Below are 25,772 nucleotides of genomic sequence, written 5' to 3' on the forward strand. Positions count from 1 at the left end.
TTCATCACAACGGGAGGGAAAGAAGCTGGCCCACAGGGCAAAGCAAAACTCGGCTTGCCTACGAGTTTACTTTGACACACAATCGTTTTCCGTATTGTTCAATTTCCTGTGTATATTGTGTCATAAATTATTAGTTGAGGAAATAACAATGAAATGGCTGAACATTGTATCCTAGCCCATACTTTTTTTTTTATGTTTAGTATATCCTGTCTCATGCATGGTCAAACACAAGCCACATTTAAGGCTTTACAGTTTCTATACCTAATACTTTCCACCTCGTCCTGACTTAACGCATTTGGTTTACTTATTAGGCCTCTGCCTAGTTCTGGTACTTCAGAATTTAACATTTTTCTTTGTAAAAATAGAAGTTGCTCTATGTATAGTGAAAACGAAACCTTGAGTTATCCGGTGTTTGTTTTTATTTTCATTTAAAAAAAAAGTATCATTAGGGACTGCATAGGATGAGAAAGAAAAAAAAAAGGCTTCTATAATTTAAATAAAAAACACCTATAGGTAACTACATGGATATAATGTGATGAAACATTAATAGTCATAAAAATACATGCCCATACAAAGAATTGGGCACCTTATCAAGTATAACTGATGCACACAAAAAGGAAGAAATTATATACAATATGGTTCTAATAGATGTGTTACATAAAAAAAAGTAGAAATATTCAGGGCAGATGTTATACCTCTTTTTACACTTCCTGTACCAGCTCTTAAAAAAACGAACAATCAAAACAAACGATGAAAATGTGGCCTTTGATAAACCAGAGTATGGCCCTGTCGCCTATACTTCCAAAGTTAGCTGGATCAAGCGCTGGTTGCGGCGTACCTTCACATTTGAATGACGTCTGTATAAATAGCTCCTAGTGTGAGATAACCCCCGACCCCGACTCGGCTGAGAAGCCACTGAGCTGCTGAGGCTGAGAGGGAGGATGGAGGGTGGACCCCCCCCCCCCCCCCACAGACACACACACACACACACACACACACACACACATACATACATACACACACACACACACAGGCCAGCTTTCTGGAAGAACATCGTAGGAGTTCACAGAGAAAATAATAGTGTGGGCAGATGGAGGGGGAGGGGGTCGAGATGGATGGGAAGATGCAGCGGGGTAGGCCGGGTTGTGGTGAGGGCTTTCCCAACGGGGTGGCGATGTGGTGGTGTTCACACAAAGGAGGCGTCGCGTTGGCCATGCTGGCTTGTCTATGACACCCGGATCATCTGGGCCACCGTCTCATCTGCTGCTGCCTGGGCCGCCTCCTGCTGCTGCTGTGAAGGAGACAGAGCGCCGGAGGGCCAGACAGAGGAGAGGAGAGAGGAGGGCCAATAGATTAAATGGTCACGTAGAGCTCTACTAACACACACTAAATAGAAAAAACATCAACAATTAAATCACAAATGCAAGTGCCCTTAGAAAAGCGACATTAGGGATTTGGTTACTCTATTCCCCATGTGGATTCAGTATGAGAGCTGTTCGTACCTGTGCCAGGGCCAACGCCATCTCCTCCTTCTCTTTAGGGGAGAAGAACCGCCCACCGTCTCCTCGCTTCCTCTGCATTGCGTGGCGATGGCGAGACTCGTGCAAGTATTTCTGAGGGCAAACGACCAACCCTTTATTTAGCAGGTCCCTTCGTTAAACACGGACCCGTCTTGAAATTAAGATACGTGTAATTAAGGAGCATGTTAACAAGAGTTATGGCTCTGGCTCAAAGATGTTAACAGGTAGGCTGCAGACATCGGGGTTCGAACCCAGATCCTTTCGGCTGGGAGCCAGATCCAAAGGCTCCCGAGTGTGCGATTGAGCGGTGGTTCGACCACTGCTTGCGTGGACAGCGGCTTTCCCCAAGCACAACAGCATCTCCCCTACCCTGCGCTCCTTGGGGATCTTGCCCTCGGCCTCCAGTTTGGCGCGGGCCTGCCGGCGCTTCAGGATGCGGTGGTACTGCTTGGCGTTGACGTACAGAGGCTCCTCCTCCAGCATCTCAGCCCCTGGCAGTGGGATACGCTGCATGGCGGGCACCGTCCCGCCCCCAGGAACCATCTGAAGAGAGAGGGAGATAGACGGCCATAGTGTTCAGAGCCACTGGTAGAAGAGAGACAAAGCCCACAGGAAAAGACAGCTAGAGATGCATTACAGGGACACTATGACGGTGACATTATGTCAGTGACAAGGAACCAGTTTCAACAATAAAACACAGCAGATTTTGAATGTGGTGGTTACAATTGTGGTTTTCATTAGTGCCCTTACACTGGGTTTGGTTTAAATGACTCAAAATGCCAGGCTAATTTGATGAAACGTCATAGTATTGTAACCCGAAAACCACTTGGTCATTCTGGTATATGTAAATAGTCAAGGATCAATCATCGCCACAATTCTCACCGTTCACAACCATTAACAAAGTGCAACTACTACAAAAATGGAAGTGTCCAAAACCATGTGCTCTTATCATTTTAGTCTTTATCAGCCAGCACCTGCTCCCCGTGTGAGGCAGGGCAGCGGACGGGTAAAAGAAAGGTTCAGATACCTCTGCTGCCTCTGAGGGTCTTACCATGACCATTCCCCCTGTATTCATCATGTTGCCCGAGACAGGCAGGGTGACGGTCACAGTTCCCTGGCCACTGTTTGTGGTGGTGGTGTTGGCGCCCCCTGCCTGTACGATCTGTGCACCTGCCAGGCTGGAAGCTGGGATGGTGATCATTCCTGCCAAGGAGAGCAATGAAGAAGAAGAGTTGGTGACCTCCATATTCAGAATGTACGCCTCAATGATGAGAGATAAATACATAGCACAATACACAATACCAGGAGGGTGTTCTTCTCCCAACCCTAAGGTCCTTGGTTCAATCCCCCCCACCCCATGTTCACCGCCTACCTAAGGGGCCTCACCGCCTACCTACTTCTTAAAGAAGTGTATCGGAAATTAGTGTAAGTAGCACAGGGCCTACGTAAACACACATTAAAAACATTTTAAAAGTGTTAAACAACAGAACAACGGGTTTACCTTGTTGCAGGACGGTGCCGTCTGCGTTCACGGGCTGGTAGACAATGGTCTGTCCGTCGGCCGTCTGGGCGACCTGCTGGCCCTGCACGCTGATCTGCTGGCCCTGTGTGACCACATAGGGATGTTAGCTTAAGCCGGGAGATAGCCAGGGGTTTGGCATCCAACAACACGACCTCCCCTGACCCCCGGATTCCCCTCACAAAAGCCCCACCTGTGTGTAGGAGGGGTGGAGGGTGACTTGGTTCTGGCCTGCGGTGATGGCGGTCTGGGGCTGCTGGATGATGATCTGCTGGGGCTGACCCTGCTGCCCCCCCAGCTGGAGGGTCTGGCCCCCCTGCAGCTGGATCTGCCCCGGCTGCAGCAGCTGGATCTGCAAATGCATAGGAGAATGTCAACATTTTTTATGAACACATTAACCAGCCGGACACATTTCGTACAGGAGAATGTTCAAAACACCATTAGCCAGCATGAGCTACACATGACCAGGAGGATGTAAACATTAATATGACACATTAACCAGCCGGTTCTATAAATGTGAAGGAGAATGTTAACATTAATAATATGCAATAAGCAGTGGAACCAGATGCATTTCCATTTCATATATCATTCAGAGCACAAGGATGTAGAGAAATCATCCTCCAAAAACAACGCTTCCCCTATTCTTCTAAGTATGCTTTCTTAAATCACATGTTTCTCTGTCACCCTCCTTAACCCCCTGCACTCACCTGCAAACACACACAGACACACCAACTACATTGCAGCCGATATATGTTTTGAAGAGAATATATAGTTATTTTGATTTAATTATTATTCATAATATTATTCTTTAAACAAATCGTCTTAGTAAGACAAGTCAAATGCTGATTTACAGATATCTCGGTGTATCCCTTTAATTACAACTCTGAATATCAATAAATATACTGTTAGGGAAAAAAAGTAAGTAATTATTGTAATATCTATGGAAAGTAAATGTTATTTAGCTTAGTGTGTTTCTTAGTTTTTTTATTTGTCGTGTTTTTTAGCTCATTTTAAATAACGTTTCTTCTTGACATACTGTCTATAATATGTATGGCCTACTTCATCAAACACAATTTGTTCTTTGCAATTATATCTGTCATATCATCTCATCATCTTTCAGGAAATGCTGTGAAGCACATTTAATCAATTTACATCGCAATTTATAGCTGAGGGACATATGTGAGGGGATAAAGTACTGACCTGTTGCAGTCCCTGGGTTCCAGACACGGGGACTTGCATAATGGTCTGTCCCTGCCCCCCCGACATGGCCTGTACCATTATGGGTTGCCCTGATGACGTAATGAGCTGCCCTCCACTCACTTGCACCATGAGTGGCTGGCCTTGAACCTACACAGAGGGAGGCAGTAGATGTTAACTGATATCAAAGGTGAAGAGCTAATGAAACACTACACAATCACTCAGCACTACCACCAAACTCAAATTGCTGGTAAAATCGTTTCAACATTTGTTCTTTTCAGCTTGCTTGGTATAAAAAAGGTGGGGAACACACAACCGACATTCACCTTGCAATGAAACGGAAAAAGAACATGACATGAGATGAGTCCAGTGTGACAGCCTGTGAATGAATATGAAACAAGTACAAACACATTACAATATCACCTAAGTTCACTATGAAAAAACCCTGAGACTGTTCATTATGAATGACTGGGTCATTCATAAGCGCTTAGTGAAACATGGAATAGGAGCCCTGCTTCAAAATGGCGGTGTCCTCGTCACAATGGGGCAGGTTTGACTTCTCTGACATCTCTGTTCTTTGTTTTTAAAGAGCAGAAGAATGAGGAGACTGTAGCGGAATGCAGAAGACTTTTCCAGCCATTTGAAAAGAGGCCTGAGGCAGAGCCCGTCACATCATGTGCGACATGCTGCACTAAGTCCACGACATGCAGCCTGAGAAGCTACTGTGCATGCTAGGGGAGTGGGTGACTTAAACAACCAAAGACTGCTAAATGGGTCATGGAGCCATGGCCTGGGACATAGCATGCAGACTTGGAGGGTGGAACACTGGTTGTGATACGGTGACACAGGGCGGCGGTCCCACCACTACCTGGAGTGTCTGCACCTGCTGGCCTGAGGCCGTCACCACCGGCGCGTCGGTTTGAAGCTGCACAGCCGTCACCGTACCCTGCGCCTGGAGTCAAGGCAGGAGAGCTAGTCTCTGGCAACAAACTCAAATCTACCAGCAGTATATGTTAAAGCGGGTGTGGGGGGATTTTGTTGTTCAGGTGTATGATCAGTTGAATCCTCCTGCGCTCAGTTCCAACAGTACTTAGCAGAGCAGAACATATAAATGCTGTACTCAAGCATTCATTGTGACATTCCTTGTTGCTTTTTGTCAACTCTATGCTTACCTGTTGGATCTGTCCATTGCTGGTCTGCACGACTATCTGCTCCCCAGTTGTGGTGGTGGCAGTGGTGTACTGCTCCATTGCTACTTAACGTCCGTCCTAATCAAAGAAAATAATACACAGAATACATATGGTCAAGTCTGGAACCAATCTTTGGTCAACTGTGAATTAGTGTCACACAAACATGCGTTACCCATCCCCCTTTGTCTGATTGCGGATTCATATAAAATATGTACACCAGATGGTTATGTGCTTTACTTCCAAGGAGGGATATTAAATAGCGGTAACGTTAGATGGGTCGTCTTGTTACGCTATATGGGGGGCGTTGTTTTGGTCAGTCATTTTCGTGAACCCGCCAGGCTAGCCCAAGTTAAACAATGCCGCTTGTGGCGTATTATTAACAGCTTGTTTCACGGACACGTTCACGGGAATCATTTATGTACCCAACATAAACGACGTCTCCTGACCCCCACGCCGGGCCGTGGTGCAGCCAGTGTTTAACGCGTTATCAGCCATCTAAACCATTCCTTTGTTTGAGAATTTAGCTAGCTTGCTTAAGCACAGCAATCATATTTACACAACAGCCAAGGAAGGGCAGACGGGTCTGTGGTCTACAATTTATTCTATTGCGATTAGTTTAGATAGCAATCATTGTGCTATTCGATTTAGGCATTTTGTAGAATTAGTAATTTGGTTGGTCCATGACAAACCAATCCGTGTTGACAACTACCAATGCCTTCAATCGGGTCTCCCTTACCGTATCTTCGCTGTCCGGTGTCCCTCTGATTGGCCCGAGTACAGCTCTCTGAAGCCCAATCACCAAAGTGAGCGAACAAAATGGCGCAAATGAAACAACAGCAGCGTGGAGTAGGTGGGGGCAGTGTGGGGGAGGGGCCGTTTAAATCATAAAATCTCCCCTCCAGATCTACACCGGCAGTGCTCCTAAACGGCCACCAGATGGCAGAAATTGTACTCTACAGTCCAGTCATAAACGGTAATAACTCGGTAATTAAGCGAGCAAATCTATTACATCTGAGAAGAAAACGAGAATTACAACCCCCCCCCCAAAAAAAAACATTGATCTGCTTTAGCTACATTTTATGTATTGTTCTGGTTCCGCTTTCCAGTATGCAAATGCAGAAACAGCAAACCACATCCCCTCCTTCTCAGCAGATGGCGGTGTTTTTTCAATACCAAAGCATTACATTTGACCCTGATTGTTTGCGGAACTTTTGGTGTAAGGGAAAGATACCCACGAGTTCTAATGATTAAACATGTTTTCAATGTTAAACATCCATAAGTAACATCATTGTCAACCAAACATAATCCGTCAGCGTGTCAAGGTTCGTATATTTTAAAGGTATCTGCCTGGTAACTCCATTCGGCTTGTTTACCCTGTAGTCTAAACTCTAATCAAAACATTAACCATCAGAGACCTTCAGAGGTGTGTTGGTCATGCCCGCCGGAGTCGTCTCGCTGGTCTCCCGGCTATGCGCGCTGTCACTGATGCCCACCGTCTCCACGAAGAGCTGTCGGTTTGCCAGTAGAGATGTCAAAGCATGGACGAAACATAACTTTGCACAGAGAGTCCCTGGTAGAAGACAAGCCCAGGACCAAAATACGTTGAATGAAGATGGCACCATGGTGGATGTAGAGGACAATCTAGATGCGTTACACAGGTAAGCAATAGAGCCAATCCCCCATGTTTCATACCCCAATATAGAAATCCTGCTTAATAGCAGCAAATTCACAAGAGATGGTTTGTCACATGTTGTTTCCAGCGAGGAAAGGAAAAGGAAGATGGCTGTAAAGTTTTCCAAGATCAAGAGGCGGATGACTCCCTCAGGGGCCCCAGAGCGCAGGCTGAGCTGGGACACGATCGAGCAGATCCGGTGAGAACAACCTCTGCCTTTTAATGATTAAAGTAATTATTGTATCAAACACAGTGGGATGTGGACGGTATGACGAACTCCTCCGTGTCCAATAATACCCTCTGTTCTCATTGGCTCGCTAGGTACTTGCGGCGGGAGCAGCCGGAGGAGTGGACAGTGGAGCGTCTGGCCCAGGGCTTCGGCGTACCACCCGATGACATCCTCAGGGTCCTGAAGAGCAAGTTTAACCCAACCGCCCCACGAAAGGTCAAGCAAGACGCCTCGGTGCTGGCCAGGCTCGGCCAGCAGCCGGCGCGGCTACCGGCTGGCAGAGCGCCACAGAGTAGCCTGCTGCAGTTGCCTGCTCAGAATACACCCACAATGTTTGGGGCCGGGGACGGCGCCAGTGGTTCTGCCGGCACTCTAGTCCCCTCAGCAAATCGGATGCTGCTAACTCCCAGAGTAAAAGAAGGAAGAGGAGGGGGAGAACTCTGTGGGACCCCCCCAGGTGGTGGTCATGCTTCTCTGGCCACTCGGCCCAAACCCTTGTCCCTCACGACAGTGGTGGAGAGCGGTAGACTCACTCCTGCCCCTTCAGTATCAGAGGAAGACCACCGTGGTGCTCCACCAGTGGAAGGGGGGGAAGACGATGTGGAGGTGGAGGAGGAGGAGGAGAGGTGGGATGGAGAAGTGTTGACTGAGAGTGACCTCGAGGAGCTGATGCTCGCGACCAAGCCCTCCCCTGCGGTGAAAGTCGGTAAGGACTTCTTTGACACAGAGGGTGCCTTTTTGTACAGAATTTAGATGAATCACTTATTGAAGTTAATTGCTTTTCCTATGAAATTATGTCGGATACTGTGATCGATTATTTCCGGTGCAAATTAAGTTTATTGGGTTGTATCTTAAAAGAAGGAATCAGTTTACACCATGCATGGTTTAATTTGAATGTATGTAATAAGTGTTTATCATGCATTGTATCTTCACAACTGTTTAAGTACAACTGACTAGTTGAACCAGCGCTAGGGTACTCACCATACAATTTAGCTGATTCACAGGACTTCCTCCTAATATAATTGTAATATCACGTTTCATCAGATTGTGTCCTATGACAAACACCTTAATGTGTCCCTTCCTTCTATTTGGCAGTTTCACAAATAAACATTTTGCGTATTTATTTTCAAGTTTGTGCTTTTATTTTCTGTTTTCTACAGGGGTATTTACTTAAACATTGACAGCAAATAATATCCAAAAGATCAGAAGTACCATGGTCATTTATTGTTCATCCCAAAGCAAGTTGCATCAAATATACATTTAAGAAGAGAGAAACAAACAAGTACAAAGATGTATCGTTGTACAGAGTATATTTACAGTAACCATCACAATGATGTATTATTTTATACAGTAGATGTCACTACAGCTTTATTCAGAGTTTACTTAAATACAAATACAGTATTGTATGTACCTTCATTCAGTTTATTGCCAAAACATGACATTTCCCTGCTTTTAAAAGTTGGGCCGTTCAAACATTCAGACTATAAAACAATATCAGTTTGGTACCGACACAATTATCGTCAACATTCCTTCTTGTCAATAAACATGCAATTGACTTCAATGAGAGCTTCTATTTAGTTTAGATACGTTTTCTACCTAAATAGGTCAATTTGTGCAACTACTATTTAAGTTTAGATGTAACTGGTTGTATTCATGAGCCAGTCTGATGCAATTGATCTAGTCATATACCGCACCAGGCACTTGCTATGAAATATGTGGCACACAACTGCATTTTGAACCTGGTCGTCGTTCATAAATACAGGTCCAATTAGAATTTTTGATTAGCCCTATATTTTCACAGAATAAATTCAGCTCATATGTTGTGTCAGCTTATACTAATGGTTTTTCATATATTATTCATTATTTCATTAGTTGTATTAGTCTAAATCAATTGCTTCATTTACTTTCACAGTTACATGTTGTAAAAATAGCGGAAGATATTAAATGTGCTTATTACTTATTCCAAGGTCCCGCCATACAATGTTTTATTGTATTTTTTTTTGTGTGTCATATGTAGAACAGGATTTGGCTGATTTGCAAAGAACTGCTTAGGCGGTGATAAGATACATTTTTGTGTAACAAATGATGTTACATTACTAATATTTACAGTTACATTTGTAAGATAATTTTAAGGAACATGGAACTACAAATGCGTACAAAGGAGTTTGTGCTTTAGGCGGTATTACACTTACAAACTAGTTTACACACTTATCCACACTGAATTCAAACATCAGTTAGATCAGTTATGAATAATGGCCGTGACTGTGGATGATATATATATATTTAAACATGTTATTGCTATCCAACTAAAGGGACTTAGTGTTTGCCTGCAATGATCACTGTGAGAAAAACTAAAGCACAAGTAAAATTGAGGCTTTAGTGGCAGGAAGAAATGGTACCTAAGCCACAATAATAACCAGTAACCGTAAAGAGCATTTAGCAAAATGAATTTCGGGTGAACATGAAACATGTTCCTGAAACGTGAAAAACATGAAAAATAAGGTTTATATACAAGTGCACCAAGAGAAAAGGGATGGTTACACATCACACCACCTTCAACAGAAGTCAGTAGTATTAGAATCATTCTCCGGTGAAACAACAACGCCTGGTAGCTCGGCCGCTCTGAAAGTACAACGCTATTGCTCTGGCTCTTTTTCACAGCAGCCATTAATTCACTGTATTGTCTAGCCATTCTCAAGCAAAACAACAAAACAAAGCCTCGCAAGTAATAAGCTTAATCAATTATCAAATCAGTAGGAATCAATAGCAACAGTGTGACACTTCCAACGCCACCCTCTCTTCTGCCAAATCGCCCTTCACAGAGGCACCAACCCCAGGGAACCCCGGCTCATTCTGTGTTTACCTCATGCTTCACAGCAAAGTAACACCAACTCTTTAGGCTTTTGGTAGAGGCCAAAAGGTCACATTAAAGATGAAAGGAAACCCCAGCTGGGCTGGGGAGATGAACAGGCCACTGCACACTCCAGGTCTGCTGCTCTGCAGGCATGGTCCGCTACTCCAGTAGGTCCTAATCAACAGGGAAAGAGGGATTAGTTAGAATAAATAGTCTCGGCCTTTGTATTTGGTATAATATGTTCAAACTATTTCCACTAGCCCGTTGCTTAAAATGATATAACTGTAATCATGGCTGATCGATAGTGATCAGTAATGTTGTCGATAAAATCTCATGCTATAACTCACATATTCTACAAATAAGAAATGCTTCTTAAAATTCATAATACATAATAAGTACGCCATAGGCTAAACCACCATTGTGCTACCGCGTTGGGCAATAGACAGTGACATAACTGACATTTATTTAAATGACAATGTTTGGAGATCTTCGAGATTGCCACTTTGAAGGAGACGTACCTCATCAGAGTCGTTGTGGAACTCAATCTTGCCGTTGGGGGTGTGGTCAGTCTCCAGCGGCTCATCCCCGTTGAGGCCATTGGCCTCCGCATGCTGCTGAAGCACAGAGTAGCGGTGGACCAGGAATCTGCACAACACAACACAGTGGTCAGATCACAGGGCACTCACGCTAAGGTTTAAGGTACAGTAGGTCTGTTGTACTAATACAGATAAACACAACACAGTGCTCAGATCACAGTGCACTCACGCTAAGGTTTAAGGTACAGTATGTCTGTTGTACTAATACAGATAAACACAACACAGTGGTCAGATCACAGGGCACTCACACAATAGTGTAATGTACATTGAATCTTAGAAGGACGGCGATCACATTAGTCTCATAAATCAGACTTTAGATTATTATGTAAAGTCTGATGGCAGGTGAGCTCAGATCTTGGTTTCACTTTCATTTGCTTCATATTTGTTTCAACCAATAATGTTGCTTGAGGCGGGGATCAGGAAGCGTGTAATTGGCAAACACAAACTCTGCCAGCAGTAGTAAACTGCAAAAAACTGTTTGCATAGGTTTCAAATCAGCACCGTGTAGGCTGGCCAATGTGGAAATATTCTTATGGTGTAGCATTCATGATCGTTTAGGTCGGTAACAATCACAGTTTGTGAGTTTAGGTTAGTGTTTGAAGTATTCCAAAACACCAGAATTCCCTCTAGGCCTCAACTGCTGTATAAAGCCGGTCCCTGCTATGGGCGCATCAGTAGTGGTATTAAGAGATCAAAAGAGCAACACTGACCTTCCACCACAGACGTACTTCTTGATGAAGAGCACGCCGGCCGCGATGCTCAGCAACATGACGATGGTCACCGTGACGATGATGGCCGCCGAACTTGAGGACTTGAGCACATCTGACTAAAGAGACGAGAGACATCGTAAACAGGAGATGAGTGCTAAGGGCTCAGGCAGGAATTAATCAAATTAAATATGTTATTGAAGGGCCGGAGGAGAAGGTGTACCTGTAGTTCAGGCCCGACCATGTCACTGACACACCGCGTGCGCAGGTCTATCTCCTCGCGAGCAGGGATTTTTCCCCCCTCACATTTATCCCCAGGGATCCTTCTATAGCTGTGGACATAGGAGGGCAAGGGGACATTTAGATAGTACAAGGATTGATTCAGGGGCGAACAAGGGGTTCTTTGTTCATTGCCCGTGTTTTGGTCCGCTCCTCCTTTGTTTGCTGGGTTATCAGCCACCATCAACAAAACCCAAAGCCCGCGGCTCACTGAAGCCTCTGCGCTCCCGCTGATCGTCCGCTCATGTGTTCAAGCACAAAGAGTAGTCGAATCTCCCTTTGTGTCCACACAGAGATACCAGTGGGACACTTGGGTGGCTAAATGTTAATCTAATGTAAATGAAGCATAGCAAGCCTCCTCTTACCCGCTGGTCATCAGCTTCTCCTCCTTGCCGTGCAGACAGAACTCCAGGTCCTGGCCTTTGAGGTCGGGCTGCTCCAGACACTCAGAGCTATTCTCCTTCCGGAAGTAACCAAAGTCGCTGAGGAGAGATGGCAATATTAAGGATTAGGATTAGGATTAGAAGTTCAAAGTCCAAAGCTCTGAAACAAGTCAAAATATTTAACACACACACATGCACGCACGCACGCACAGGGCTCATGATGATATGTAAATCGTACCAGAGGAAGTCATCCAGGGTGCACAAGCAAGGTGTTGGCTCGGGGATAACCTCGAATTGACGTCCGTTCAAGCACACAGAGTCCTTCCTCAAACGCAGGAACTTCTCCTTGTAGCCCAGCATGCAGCCGTCGTTGGGGTCGCTGATGTCATCCGAGTGTGCCAACCACGGCACGTAATCGTTTTCGCCACCTAAAACATTATAGAGCTAACTCGTATCATTGCATTTCAGGTTATGATTTACTTATCATAATCCTAAATAATACTTGGGTAGTAGTCAATAAAGTAGTCATTTATTATTAGCAATAAAATATACAATTAAATACATGATTTTTGCATTTGGTCATTTTGACTGACTTTGTGTGTGTGTGTGTGTGTGTGGTTGTGTTTGTTTGTGTGTTTGAATGATTCTGTGGCTCACAATCTCTGGTGAGCAGCTCTCTGAAGTCGATAGTGAAGGAGACCCAGTACTGGCTGAAGACCGATTCACTGTAGCCCCACAGGCTGACGTTCATGGAGCGGGCCCCGGGCTCCGACGCCAGGCCGGTGAACATGATTGGCTCGTTGGTGAAGTTGTACACGCCCCAGCACTGACCTTCGTCCGTAGAAAACCTGTCAAGGAGAGGAAGCACAAAAACGCTGATCAATATTACCCTTTTCGCATCTTTCTTGCAAACCAGACTCTACCAACACCCCTCCCTCTCCGATCAGGACGTACTTGATCTGGTTGACGGGCTTGGTGGGGCTGTGTTCCACGGCCACAATCAGGCCCCCGGAGTCCAGGATGGAGTAGTGGTGGGGCCCATTGAGGGCCTTGAACCAACTGTAGCCCCCGTCATCGGAAACGTACACGTCAGGGTTCATCACGGAGATGGAGTCGCCAACGCTGCCTGTTGGGGGAAAGAATACATGTTACTGAGGATATATTAATGCTAAAAAAAATAGCATGTTGGTCAAAAATGCCTGAACTATTAAACATAGAATGATGAAGTAAATCCTACTTTTACTTTGTTATACTCAAATGTCTGACCATGTTATCTTGTTTGGGCAGGCAGGTTTAATGTTTCAACCAAAAATATCATAACTTGTTTAGGATATAACGAAGCCTGCAGCCTCACACGCAGCAAGGTGGAGTGTTGCGTCTCTTGCAGGACCCAGTCAAACCCTGAAGGATCTAATGACATTTCTCTGTATTTCTCGGAATTTTTCTGCAAAAATACTGCATTTGCACTGACAAAATTATACTGCAGTCCATCTATCCCTTGTTCAAATTGAAGTTCATTATTATGCACACATGAAGTGATTGCGAGTAAACCAAGCACTTATACTACTGTAGTTTGTTTTTGAGTTGACATTGGGTTGCAGGGGCTTGTTTGTTAAGTTACTTAGAGCCTGGTTCAAAACAATTAATAAAACTAAGCCTTTCATTCCTTTACAACAGAAAAACTGTTGCAGAAATGAAAGGTCTTTCGGTCTTTGCAGTAAAACAGCTTTGTCGCTGTTTCATCTAACAAAGTTTCAGTAGATGTGTGTGTGGTGGGGTGAGTGAGTGAATTGAATGAGTGAGGGTTAGTGTGTGTCCGTTGCTGCATGCTTGTGTGTGTGTGAGTGGTTACCGTGCGCTATGATGAGACCCACAGCATTGGGCTCAGACAGAGGCAGCATGGGGACGCCGAGTTGCTTGGAGGTACTGTAGGCTGCGTGGATGTGTAGGCTGCACTGTGGACACACAAACAGCACGGCTGTTTAATCTCTTGGCTTCCTCCTTAAACACCTACCTTGTTCCCCATTACAGAGTACAACACATTTCATTGAGAACTTGACTGCAGAAATTGTACTCTAATCTTAAGACGTCTTTGAACCCTAGAATTCTCGCTGAGTCACCTTTTCTGGGTCCTTGGCCGTAGCATCACACCTGCTGTTGGTTGGTTTCAGCAGGGGCACCCACTCACCCCCCCGGTCAAAGGACACCACAGACTGCACTGAGCTATCTGGGGAAAACAACACAATGGTTCCCATTACAGCCTAGCATGGTATAGCATTGCATTGCACAGCATAGAGGATTTCAATGCTTTGGTAGGAGGCATCCTCCTTAACCAGACAAGCTAATAAAATATTGAAATGGGGCCGGTGGGAAACAGAGATGCTCTTAATGTGTGTGTGTTTCTCAGAAGGTCAAGTATAAGCATGTGGCCAGGCTCTCTGTCTGTGTGTCTGTGCCTGTGTGCGTGCGTGTGTGTGCTCACCTTCGGCCAGGGTGCTGGTGATGAAGACCCCCCGGAGGGAGGTGACGTTGGTGAAGTCGGTGTCGCCCCCTATGGTGGTGTAGAGGTGGCGCTCCAGGGACTTGGAGTACACAATCCCCCGATCGTCGGACACGTAGATGGTGCCACACCCTGAATCTGCCCAACAAAAAAAACAGAAGTGAATGTTGTGGACGAAATTAAATCTTGCCACCTTGACGTTGCCTATTGGTGCAGGATAGTTGGTTCAAATATGTTTGATTTGAAATTGATATGAAAGGGGTTTGAACATTTATTCTAAACAGGTCATGTGTGTTTAGTGATTCAGATACATTGTACATCAGGTAAATCAGTTGCCGTCGGCCTAGGGTTAGGGTTAGGCTTAGGCTAACCTTCCCACAAAGGGAGAGGACATGGATTATACAGCTTGTTAGCCCCGATCACCAACCATCGCAATCCCATAGTGACCAAGAAGACTCAGAGTAACTGACCCCCTGGTTCGTCAACGTGCATGAACACCATGTCATCGTTGGCGGCCAAGATGGAGTAGAACTCTTCGTGGCCCACAGGGGGCAGTTGGGCCATGTTCCACACCTCTCCCTGGTCCACCGAAACGTGAATCATCCTCAAGGTGCCCTGAACACACAGACGCCCAAAAGAGTTAGACAGGAACTACTGTTTGACAACTGTTTGACGCTCTTGCAATCTTCAACTGTTTGTTCTGCACTAGAGAACACCAGACGTTATGAAACAAGTATTTTTAGATAATTCCCCATGCATGGGTTTGTTTCACTTTCACACTTTAAAATAGGTCACAGGTTGATGCCTAAAACTTTGTTCCAAAGTGTTTTTTGTTCACGGGAAAGGATGTTGAGAGGAGGCAGTGGCAGAACAAAAGCCCATGCAGATATATGCAAACTCAGGCAAAGAAGTGACGCAGCAATGCAGCCTGTTAAACTACGTCACCTGGTTCAACCCGGGTTGACACACTTGAACGACATACCACATCCGTCCATAGCTAAACCTCAAATATAGGACAGTCCCATTAACCCACTACTAAATGAAAGGAAATCTAGGAATTACTGCTACGACAAGCAGAAAAGCATGTCTCTTAACATCTTGTAGTCGATAGTTGGATCTCATGCTGACCTTGCCTGTCATTACAGACGCAAATAGAAAACGTCCACCGAGTCCAAAGGAGAAAATGTTGTTTGCCACGGTCTTGATGGTCTTTCCATAGTCAGTTGTCCTTTTCAGATCCAACATCCCTCGGTCCACTGAAATAATTAAGATAAATTAAATACAAGAAACGTGTACATACGATAACCATCATGTGTATACAAACTGAAGATAAATAATGTTGCAAAATTAGAACAAAAACAACTCAGTTCCTACATTTTGCATTCAGTAATGCTTTCGAAGCGACATACAAACAACAAAACAGATGCAAGAACTGATGAGAGATTCTCAGAAGATATACTTCCTGTGTAGACATATTGGTTCCTCATGTGGCACTCATATGGCAGGTGTGTTTTCTAAACCCTTGATAACCATTGGATGTAAAATAAACAAACATGCAGCTTAAAGGCATGAAGTGAATATCTGACTTACTGCAAGACCCGTTTGGGTAGCTGGTGAAGAAGATGGTGTTTTCCGGCCCCCTGAAATCAGAGAAATAAGGCTGTTTAAAGGCCTTAACTAATAAAAAACAATGGTCACAGTCAAGTAAGCAGAAGAGGGGCGCACACACATGGCCAAACACTCAAATAGGCTTTAATTTATGAACATTGTCCTTTCAGTAAATATATTTATATAGAACAATGATTAATTGGGCAGTAAGGATGAAATTCAACCACTTGACTATTTCATTATTTTGCTTCAACAATGAAGTAAGCATCTCTGTCGACATGAGGAAACATTTGAATCTCAGTAAAATAATAAGATAGATTTGAACTTATATTTTTTCTCTTTTGCAAGTGAGCATTGCCAAAGGTGCAGCCTAACCTATTTTACATATATGCATGTGTCATGGGGTTTTGTAACACTGTGGCATGTAAACAAGGAAGGCATAATAAGCAATCCTTGCTCTACTGGCACACTCTTCCAAATGGGAGGTAAGGTTCAGGCTTTGATTACAAGTCATTGAACAAAAGGCCTTACCCTTTCCTGCTTTGCACTGATATGTATCTTAATTCACCGCAATTCCCTTAGGCTAAAATGGTTGGATGACTTAGGCTAAAATGGTGGACAGTTGAAAGAACAATTGGTAAGGCTAACAGGCTATAAGGATAGCTAGCTCTCTGATTTGATGTGTCACATGCCAGGGTTTATCACAAAGCCACTTTGCGTACTCCGTCACGTTGCCTGTATTGTTATGTTTCACATCATTAGAAACCTCCTTTGGTTGAACTCGACCTATTTTCCCCACGACTGGTCGTATCAGGGATACTCAAGCCTTGTGGGAACGATATAAAGGTCTGCGAGAACCGACAGTGTGCAGCCTCCTTGGTGCTGCAGCCATGAATACAAGCGCTTACAGCTGTCATAGACGGTCAGCGGTGCACAGCAGGAAATACTGAGACAAACAAACCAGGTTACTTGCTGTGTTGTCATCCATGCCCTCCACAGACTGCACCATCATGGTTTTCACTGACGTTTAATTATGCTGCCTTGGCTTATATTAAAATAGAAACTTGGTTGTGGAAATGTGAAATGCAGGAGAAAGATACATTAAAACCTTGACACATGTCAGCGAGCGTTCCAGGGGAGCTACAACATCCTGGGCTCAAGTAGTTCAACATAGGCCGCTACTTTACTTAGATGCACGATATCCGAACTCATGTCATGTTACAGAATGCCTTCTATTCATGGGCTCCATCTGGTGTGTATGAAAGAGGTACTATGTCAAGAAGTATAGACGAAACTGATCGCTACAATACTAAAACATATCTGTGTCTCATTGCTCACATACCTGGACTGGGACCATCCCTGATAAACTATTTAGATTGGTTTGGTTTCGCCCACTCCACCGCAAATTCAGTATTGCTCTGAGCTTTGTTTGGTGTCAAGGCACCATTGGTCCCAATTATGTGGTACAGCAAGAAGGAAAGACAAAAGGGCTTTTTCAGCGACTCTTACCATTTCACCATGCACACCATGTCATGGATCTTCACCCAGTTCACCCCAAAGTCTTTGGACAACCACAACTGATTCTGAGAATACAAATTCACAGCCTTTTACTGGGCAAACTTGTGGAACTGTAGATGCAATACTGGATGACGCAGACCTTGTTACAACACAAGGAGACAGCAATTATTCAACTCAGAAAATAAAATAAAATGACAAGGAAGAAAAGGCCTTCCCATAATCAGCTATACTTATATGGTCATGACAGAAACCATAGATGGTAATCAAGCACCGAGACACACTAAGACAAACAAATCCACCTACATGGTTGCTGGTGACCAGCAGTACGTTGGCATCGCGAGGGTTGTAGGTTATCTGCATCAAGGGGACGAAGGGGAGGTCATGCTGGGTGAAACTGTTCCCGAAGTCGTCAGAGGCAAAGATACGATATCCCTGTTCTCCGGACACATCTCCAGTCATGATGACCTATGAGACATAGAAATAATGATAAGTATGCAAATATTATTAGAAAAATGGCATAGATAATTGTTTGTTAATAGGCGGATTATCTATTACAATGTTATTGAATGCGGCAAAACACCATTATAACCCTGATATACAATCGGATATCGGTATCATCTGATTCCGTATCCCCAGAGTCAATCTCATCCTGCATGTTTCCAAGACTCACTTTCCCCGAGTTCTCAGGGCCAATGGCGATTCCAAACTCTGTTCTGATGAACGTGTTGTTAATTAGTTCTGTCACATCCAGGAAAGTTTTCCCGTAGTCATTACTGGAAAACACAATGAAAAGTGAGACTTTAAGTAAGATACCAAAATGAAAATATTTTTATTTATTAACGAAAGATATGGGCACTTACCTCCGATAGAGTTTTGACTGCCCAAATTTGATCATGAAAAACGGTAATTGAAAGGTGGTCAGAGCTAGAATGACCTGCCAAGAAAGCAAAGTATCACATTTATTTCAAGACACTGGCTCATTGTTATTGTCAGTTGGTGCCGTTACAAGTATATTCCACTGGACTCGTTCTGTCAGTCTTAGATAGGTAAACACAGACACTTTTAAACCAGGGGCAGTTATTGCCCTGTTATAAAGCCTTGTATTGCTTCATTCTTGAGTTATATCAGTTATTTCTAATGATTATTTTTCTTATGGTTATTATGAAATGCATAATACACGTGTCCCATTGGAACTATCCAGGTGTGTGTGGGGGGGGGGGGTATCAGGGGGTTTGGCTGGGGGGCTATTAAGTAGAGGGTGGGATAATGAAACCAGTGTAGAAAACACTTACCCCTGTGCCATCTCCGACCCAGGCCAGTGAAACAGATCCGCTCAGGTCGTTAAAGATGTGCTGATTAAGAGTAGAAAGAAAACACAACATTCAAATTAGTCAAATGAACAAAGAACATTAGCATGAAAGCACTAACACAGTTTGGAAATTGTTTTGGAACCCATAAGATCATCACATACAATAAATCCGAATACATATAGGCTACAAGCATAGGGTAGAATCAATAGCTTAATGGTATATCATCCAAAAGTTTTATTTTTTTCTTTGTAACCTAGTAACGCAGGTCAATATTTTGTTTTTGGATATTATATTTTGACCATTTACTCATTCCTTTAGCCATGGGGTTCACTGGTGGGGCCCTTAGTAAGAGCCCCCACAGAGAGCCATACCAACGAAAGTAGAGGCAATAGGGCAGTACGGCCCGCACACAACTATTCAGAGATAACCACGGGCCTGGAAGTCACCAATAGATAACTAGATAGGCCAATGGCTGCCTGTACAACACACTCTTAATCTTCCTTAGGGAATCCTTAATCTTATCCAATGGTTCTCCACTTTCACTATGTCACTGTGCATCTGTAAAGCCTTAAGCTTCCGCTGTGGCCTTAGGAAACTCTGCTCTCCTGGAGGGTCCCCAGCAGGGGGAGGTAAGGGGGTAGCCTCAGAGGAGAGGAGCAGAAAGTTGAGAGGACTTCTGACCTTCAGGGGGACAAAGGTCAAGTAGGACCTAACCATCTTGGGCATCAAGGCCCAGCTTCAGCCACACACTGAGACCCTGACCATGGTTAGAGTATGAAGGCCGGGCTACCGTGTCCTGGTGGAACCGTTTTGATTGTTGTTATTTTTCCTCTGCCGTGTATTCCCAAAGGTGGCAGAACACGTTGATCCAGTTTGGTGTACTTCTCTTTTGTGGGTCATGTGTACACGGTTGAACCCACAGAGCTGAGACCCAGCCCTGAAGTGGCCAGACACTTTCCCTTTGTGGCTTTCACACAGCTTGCAATTACAGTGTAACTTCCACACTGCCTGTCACAAGGTTTCAACTAAACTATATCTTTAAGGTTTATAAATATGATTATGTCATAACTTTTCTGCACTCACCATTAGATAATAACATTAGGACGAGAATAACTTGGCTATTACTAATTTAAAAAGATACAGGAAAAGGTAAAATAACAAAGGGCATGGTTTGTTAAACTATTCATACTCTATGTAGAATGTAGGGTCTCTTGTATTGCCGTCTTCAACTACTCAGCACCTGCGTAACACACTGCCGCTAGAATGATCCCAAAGGTGAGGAATTACTAGACCAGCGACGATCGCTTACACTATGGGTGTTGGCAGCCAACTTGGTTTCGTATCCTTGTAGCGCTTCACAGGTGTCTCCTTCGTCGGCGCTCCGTCTGTTTATCGTGTGCTGGTTGGTCGGTGCAAGCCATGCAGGAAGAGACCTTTTTGAAATCCGGAATCCTTTATCCATGACAGAGTTTCTCACAAAAACAGGATGCCGTAGGTTTCGGTGCTCTAGGTGAACATCTAGAGCCACTGCGAAAGTGAAAAATAAAAACAACACGCAGTACCCCGAAAGTCCCATTGTTCAATGTGTGCGAATGTCAAGATTTCACACACAAAATACGAGTGTGCGCTTTATCCTAATGTTGCGCAGAAATTGATGGTCGCTGCTGCTTTGCTACTGCTGACATCAACACACACACACACGCACACACACACACGCTAACACACGCGCGCACACGCACATATACGCACAACCACAAAGGTAAACACAAACACACACTATCAAACCCACTCTCTAACACACACGCTCACACAAACACACACACAGTAGTCCTGACAGCGGAACTATCGCGGGCTTTGTGTGCACGGGTCACACACGACTCAAAGCTGGCAGGTGAAACCTCTCCTTTCGGATGTGAAGCAGATGAAACGCCGCATTAGTCCGAGCAGACGGATGCCCAAAAAACGCACAAAAGAAATGTGTGTGCGATGTTCAGGCCGGTTATTCGCGTTGAGTTACTCCTTTGCCCAAGTGATAGACTATAAGGTTCCCTCAAATTGTGTCCACGGGACATGCATCTTGGCAGGATAACGACGCTCGGATTTGTCAGGTTTTCACGTGACCCATGTATGGACTCTTCCGATTGGTTGGAGTCGGAGCGAACGATTTGACTAGCTGCTGTCAAAGGGTTGTCAAGATTGGTTGAGTCGAAGACCGGTGCAGTAAATGTTCAGTTAATGGTGTAATTCGCATTTCTTTATGCGTCTAATCAATTAATTATGCGTCTTCTATTTGTCATTCATTCATTTATATGAATGAATGTATTAAAAAAGCGCAATAAAGATATATTTCAATCAAAAGTCCACTTCTGTTACTCGAATAATCTATGAATAAAATAATTACTTATTTATGTTGTCTGACTATATGGTTGTCAAAACTACTTCAACATGAAGTGGCAGTCTATGATTGACTTAGTCTATTGTACTGATATTTAACGTAAAGACCAAAACATGATATGAAATGTTGGATATTTGTCATTCATACTGTGGTCAAATCTCTATCTCCAAATATAAAAGAATATAGTGAGGGATATTCCTATCTTTACACTTAACCGAGCAGTCGGTATTTCCACCAAATAAATCATTAAAATGTGCAGTATTCATTTGGGGGTTTGCGCTACAGACTCATATCCTGATTCAATTTGCGCATGTGATTGAGTGCGCTGCGCATCTCGGAGCCAGAACCCATGACTGCTAATCGTGTGACGAAGGAAAATAGGAAAACTTAGTTTCAGAAAGTATCAGATTATATGGTGTTTGGTGGTGTTTTGAGGGCATACTTATACATGAATATGTTTTCTCACTAGACTAACTATTATGGGGAATGGGGGGGGAGAAGACAAGCCACATATTAACACCATGCCGTTGAGGTTGATTGAAAATCGCCTTGTCACTGGCCAGGACAGGAGATGTGTCACATTGTCATGAGGTCATGTTTTGGAACTGCTGGTCTGACTGGTTTGGTCGCAACAGCACAAGAGACCACACCATGTCATCGAGACAAACAAAGAAGAGATGTTGTGGAACAGGTTTGAAAGGATTCGTGTTGTGTAAATCAACGGTCATGTAGCCTAATGGTTATTCTACTGCCAGTATAAGGCGGGAGGCATCGCAATCACGTATTTCACTTTCAGTGTTCCTCAAGTTACTCTTTCCAAGTTCGGCCTACACTGTCCGCATTGCATCAATTGTTAAATTTGTTTTATCTTATCTTATATTATTCTTATTCTTATCTTAACATTGATATAGCCGATTGTTGTTGGGTATTATTGGAATCATAACTCAGTCTGTACAGAGCCATGGAATCACCTCCCTTATTGCAGCCCGTCAACTATTAAAAGCGAACAAAGACGCTCTTATCCCTTGTAACATACAGCCGCTAAGATGAGGAGAAGGAAGTTGTTTGAGCAATTATTCAATCGACATTGCTTTAAAAATGTACGCAATCCCTGATCGACAAACGGTGACCTCCTGTGGTGGTTGCAGTTATTGCGCCAAACAGTTTTTCCTTCAATAAGTAGTTCAATTTATATGATGTGTATGATTATATAAATTATTTAATAGCTCATGTCATATAACCTTGATTTAGAAGGAAAGAGAGGTTACATCCAAATACCAAATACCCCAAAAATAAACAACTCCCAAACTGTAAAAATAACCACACTAACGAAGGCCTGTGCATGTTAAATGTAAAACAAATCACGCTTTGGTGAAAGGATGTGCATTCACGAGGCCATACATTTTGTGCAGTCATAACAAACCCAAAGTGCAGTCCTACAAAAACTTTTCTTTCCCCATGTAATATCACTTTAAGAGCGTCAGCGGTCACATGTCAGAATTAAACAAGCATGTGAAAACTATTCAGTTTCAGACACTTGGAAAAGAAAGTTTGACAAGTGAAGTTACGGACTTTTAAAGTAGATATAAGCGAAAGGCTAGATTCAACATAAGAGGATATTGATATCATAGAGAGCGATGGAATCTGTAGCCCAGGTAATAATATTTATAAGATCGACACAACTTTTTGCAACATACTGTGTATTGCATGTCTATTTTAGTAAATGTATATCTTACATCATCAGACAATTCTGACGTCGAGATTCTCTCTTGACTTGGGGCCATTGAAGGAGCCCCTTGCATTCATCCGAGTTCTGGAATTGGTATGTTTTATTCACATTTAATGTAGGTCAGTCACTGTTATAGTCAAGTCAAAATTTGAATGGATTATCTTGTTCGTCTTGTGACTTGTAACACACCCAGTTCGGCGCGGGGATGCATGTGTTTATCAGCAAGTAGTTAGTTAGTTTTAAATGGATGGATATGATATAGTTGTTAACGCTTTATTTGTATAATGTTTGAAGTGTACACACCCGTTGGCGATTGCTAGAGACAGCAAGCAGGCAAAAAGCATAGTATTTTTAGGGCTGGATTTTCCCATGTTGATAAGTTTAACGTTAGATTTCTACATACCATAGGTTTATATTACTACATCCTGTTCCTACTTCTACGAAAAGGAACACTAATATGGTGTCATGTATTGGTATCAATCAATTTCCTCTACAAATGCGTGAAAGTGGTCTTAACCCCAAAATGGCCTTGTTTGGGTTGCCTTTCCTGCTGACGCTTTCTTCGATTTGGCAGATATTCTCCATATTTGCATTTGCAACAACTGGAGGATTTTCTGGTACCACAAGTATCAACGTGAAATGCAAAGAAAGCGTCAACCAGGAAATATCTGCCAGTTTTAACTACCCATTTAGGTTTGTGCTATCATACCCGTCATTCTCATTGTCTCTCCTAAGTCATGGCTGGTTGATTGATATTTGTTTGGCATATGTTCATGACTTAATGGCAATGTTTCTCCTACTTTAGGTTGATGCAGCATTCTTACAAAGTCCCTGACTGTAAGAATAGCACCACTGAGGCTTTCCTTATTGGCAACTACTCTTCATCAGCAGAGTTCTTTGTCTCCATCGGGGTGCTGTCCTTCCTCTATAGCACAGCCTCGTTGGTCCTCTATCTGGGCTTCCAACACCTGTACAGGAAGACAAGCCGCGGTCCTGTTGTGGTATGTGCCAATTTTCCGGCTTTGACGTTGTTTTTAATTTTGTTCTTTCCGTTCCATAAAATGGCGAATGTGTGTTGATATATGCGCTTCATAGAGGACTTCAAGTGAGGCCCTTTCATTCTGGGGGAAGGTCAGAGAGAGAGAGGGCACTTGACAGCGCTGGGCAAATGAAACCCAGAAAAATGTCTCAGTTCCCCATTTTAAAACTGCTGTGAGATCTGCTTAAGCTTGAACCCACGTTGAAAATTGGTTAACCTTTACTCTCTATCTCCCGCTGTAAGTCTGCTTACCACAAGTGTCATCAACCTTAATCTGTGCTGTGACTTTTCTGTTGCTCTGCAAGGATCTGTTTGTGACTGCAGCCCTGGCCTTCCTATGGTTGGTTTCGTCTTCGGCTTGGGGCAAAGGTCTGACTGATGTCAAGTGGGCCACTAGCCCCACAAACATAGTAACACTTACTGATGTCTGCAAGATACTGTCTGATGTAACGTGCACAGCGGGCAGTGTGCCCCACATGGGCCGACTCAACGCCTCGGTGGTGAGCTACGTCATCTTAAATTCAACCCTGAAGTTATGATCCCTTTAGCGTCTGCTTTGATGTTGTAGTGTATGCAGTAAATCATATGCTAGACACTTGCATACTCTCAATAATTTGTGAACTCTGCCCCCCTGTCTCCTTATTTCTATTTGGCAGATTTTTGGCTTCCTCAACCTCATTCTGTGGGGAGGCAACTGTTGGTTCATTTATAAGGAAACACCTTTCCACAAGTCAGCCAATCAGCCAGAAGATGCGGAGGGGAGAGGCCCGCCCACTTAACCACAAAGCTTTCTGATCTCAACCGTTTTATATGTGTCACTCTTCTGCTTTTCATTTTTTCTATTATTTCAAGTGTTTGACTCGACCAGTATTTTGTGTTTTTTTTACATTGCTACAAATGAATGTAGCCATTTCTCTTGAGTTACAGTCACTTGCTTAATGAGTAAGCAAAGGGTTTTAACTTGCATATAAACGTTTGTTAAGTTAGTTTATTTAAAGATTGGAGGTGTTTTCTAAATATTATCTGAAGATTTTGTTGTGCCAACAGTTCTAAGTGTTTATCTATATATATGATGCATGTTAGCTGTTAAAAATTAGTCGCAGACCATTTCAGTATGTTCAATAACATGTAAATGACATTAGGCCTGTATGTCGAGAGCAAAATCGTATTCAGAAATGAAAAGTTATTAAAAATGTATCCTATGTATTAGGATTATAACATATTGTCTTGTTAAATTGTGGTTTGTAATAACGAGACAAAATGTCTAGCAAACTAATTACTTGATTTATCAACATTGTTTTAATCCATATGTCAGTTATGAAGACTGAATGTTTATTTCTTGAAAGTTGTTTGTGATTTTTTTGGTAACCGATTTTTTGGAAACTTCCCTTTGTATATGCATCGTATTTTTCATAATTTAAAGGAAAAGCTGCTTTTGCTAACTAAATTGTATAACATCTATTTAATTATATGCATAATTTCCTACGTTTTTTTTCACATGGTTATTAAAATAAATATGTCGAGAAA

At 43.4% G+C, this 25,772-nt stretch overlaps 4 protein-coding genes across 6 annotated transcripts; 2 read left to right on the forward strand and 2 right to left on the reverse strand.

The window, feature by feature from the left end:
- Positions 1-953: 953 nt before the first annotated feature.
- Positions 954-6,234, reverse strand: nfyal (nuclear transcription factor Y, alpha, like). 3 transcript variants are annotated; one of them, XM_079742233.1, is made up of 10 exons: positions 6,163-6,234; positions 5,409-5,504; positions 5,105-5,188; positions 4,240-4,386; positions 3,233-3,391; positions 3,022-3,124; positions 2,572-2,723; positions 1,890-2,063; positions 1,503-1,613; positions 954-1,291 (listed from the first exon to the last, which is right to left on the reverse strand). In XM_079742233.1, exons 2-10 carry the CDS (start codon positions 5,484-5,486, stop codon positions 1,226-1,228), a joined length of 1,074 nt encoding a protein of 357 aa, XP_079598359.1. In that variant the 5' UTR covers positions 5,487-5,504; positions 6,163-6,234; the 3' UTR covers positions 954-1,225. The 3 variants fall into 3 exon arrangements, with proteins under 3 accessions (XP_079598359.1, XP_079598358.1, XP_079598357.1); XM_079742232.1 differs by lacking the exon at positions 5,105-5,188 and having other exon boundaries at positions 954-1,288; XM_079742231.1 differs by lacking the exon at positions 5,105-5,188.
- A 401-nt stretch (positions 6,235-6,635) lies between these two features.
- ngrn (neugrin, neurite outgrowth associated) lies at positions 6,636-8,391 on the forward strand. The gene is made up of 4 exons (XM_079742466.1): positions 6,636-6,748; positions 6,838-7,084; positions 7,187-7,297; positions 7,420-8,391. Exons 2-4 carry the CDS (start codon positions 6,861-6,863, stop codon positions 8,078-8,080), a joined length of 996 nt encoding a protein of 331 aa, XP_079598592.1. The 5' UTR covers positions 6,636-6,748; positions 6,838-6,860; the 3' UTR covers positions 8,081-8,391.
- A 138-nt stretch (positions 8,392-8,529) lies between these two features.
- sort1b (sortilin 1b) lies at positions 8,530-21,144 on the reverse strand. Its single transcript, XM_079742465.1, has 20 exons — positions 20,392-21,144; positions 19,065-19,124; positions 18,633-18,706; positions 18,443-18,545; positions 18,076-18,237; positions 17,764-17,837; positions 16,237-16,286; positions 15,775-15,902; positions 15,117-15,261; positions 14,629-14,784; positions 14,267-14,373; positions 13,999-14,101; positions 13,101-13,272; positions 12,804-12,994; positions 12,385-12,574; positions 12,129-12,245; positions 11,708-11,816; positions 11,488-11,603; positions 10,700-10,826; positions 8,530-10,355 (listed from the first exon to the last, which is right to left on the reverse strand). Exons 1-20 carry the CDS (start codon positions 20,656-20,658, stop codon positions 10,341-10,343), a joined length of 2,466 nt encoding a protein of 821 aa, XP_079598591.1. The 5' UTR covers positions 20,659-21,144; the 3' UTR covers positions 8,530-10,340.
- Positions 21,145-22,991: 1,847 nt separating this feature from the next.
- sypl2b (synaptophysin-like 2b) lies at positions 22,992-25,741 on the forward strand. The gene is made up of 6 exons (XM_079741864.1): positions 22,992-23,132; positions 23,222-23,299; positions 23,781-23,899; positions 24,012-24,207; positions 24,551-24,745; positions 24,902-25,741. Exons 1-6 carry the CDS (start codon positions 23,115-23,117, stop codon positions 25,022-25,024), a joined length of 729 nt encoding a protein of 242 aa, XP_079597990.1. The 5' UTR covers positions 22,992-23,114; the 3' UTR covers positions 25,025-25,741.
- Positions 25,742-25,772: the final 31 nt, after the last annotated feature.

The sequence above is a fragment of the Pollachius pollachius genome, assembly GCF_949987615.1.
Source record: "Pollachius pollachius genome assembly, chromosome: 8".
Taxonomy (NCBI): Eukaryota; Metazoa; Chordata; class Actinopteri; order Gadiformes; family Gadidae; genus Pollachius; species Pollachius pollachius.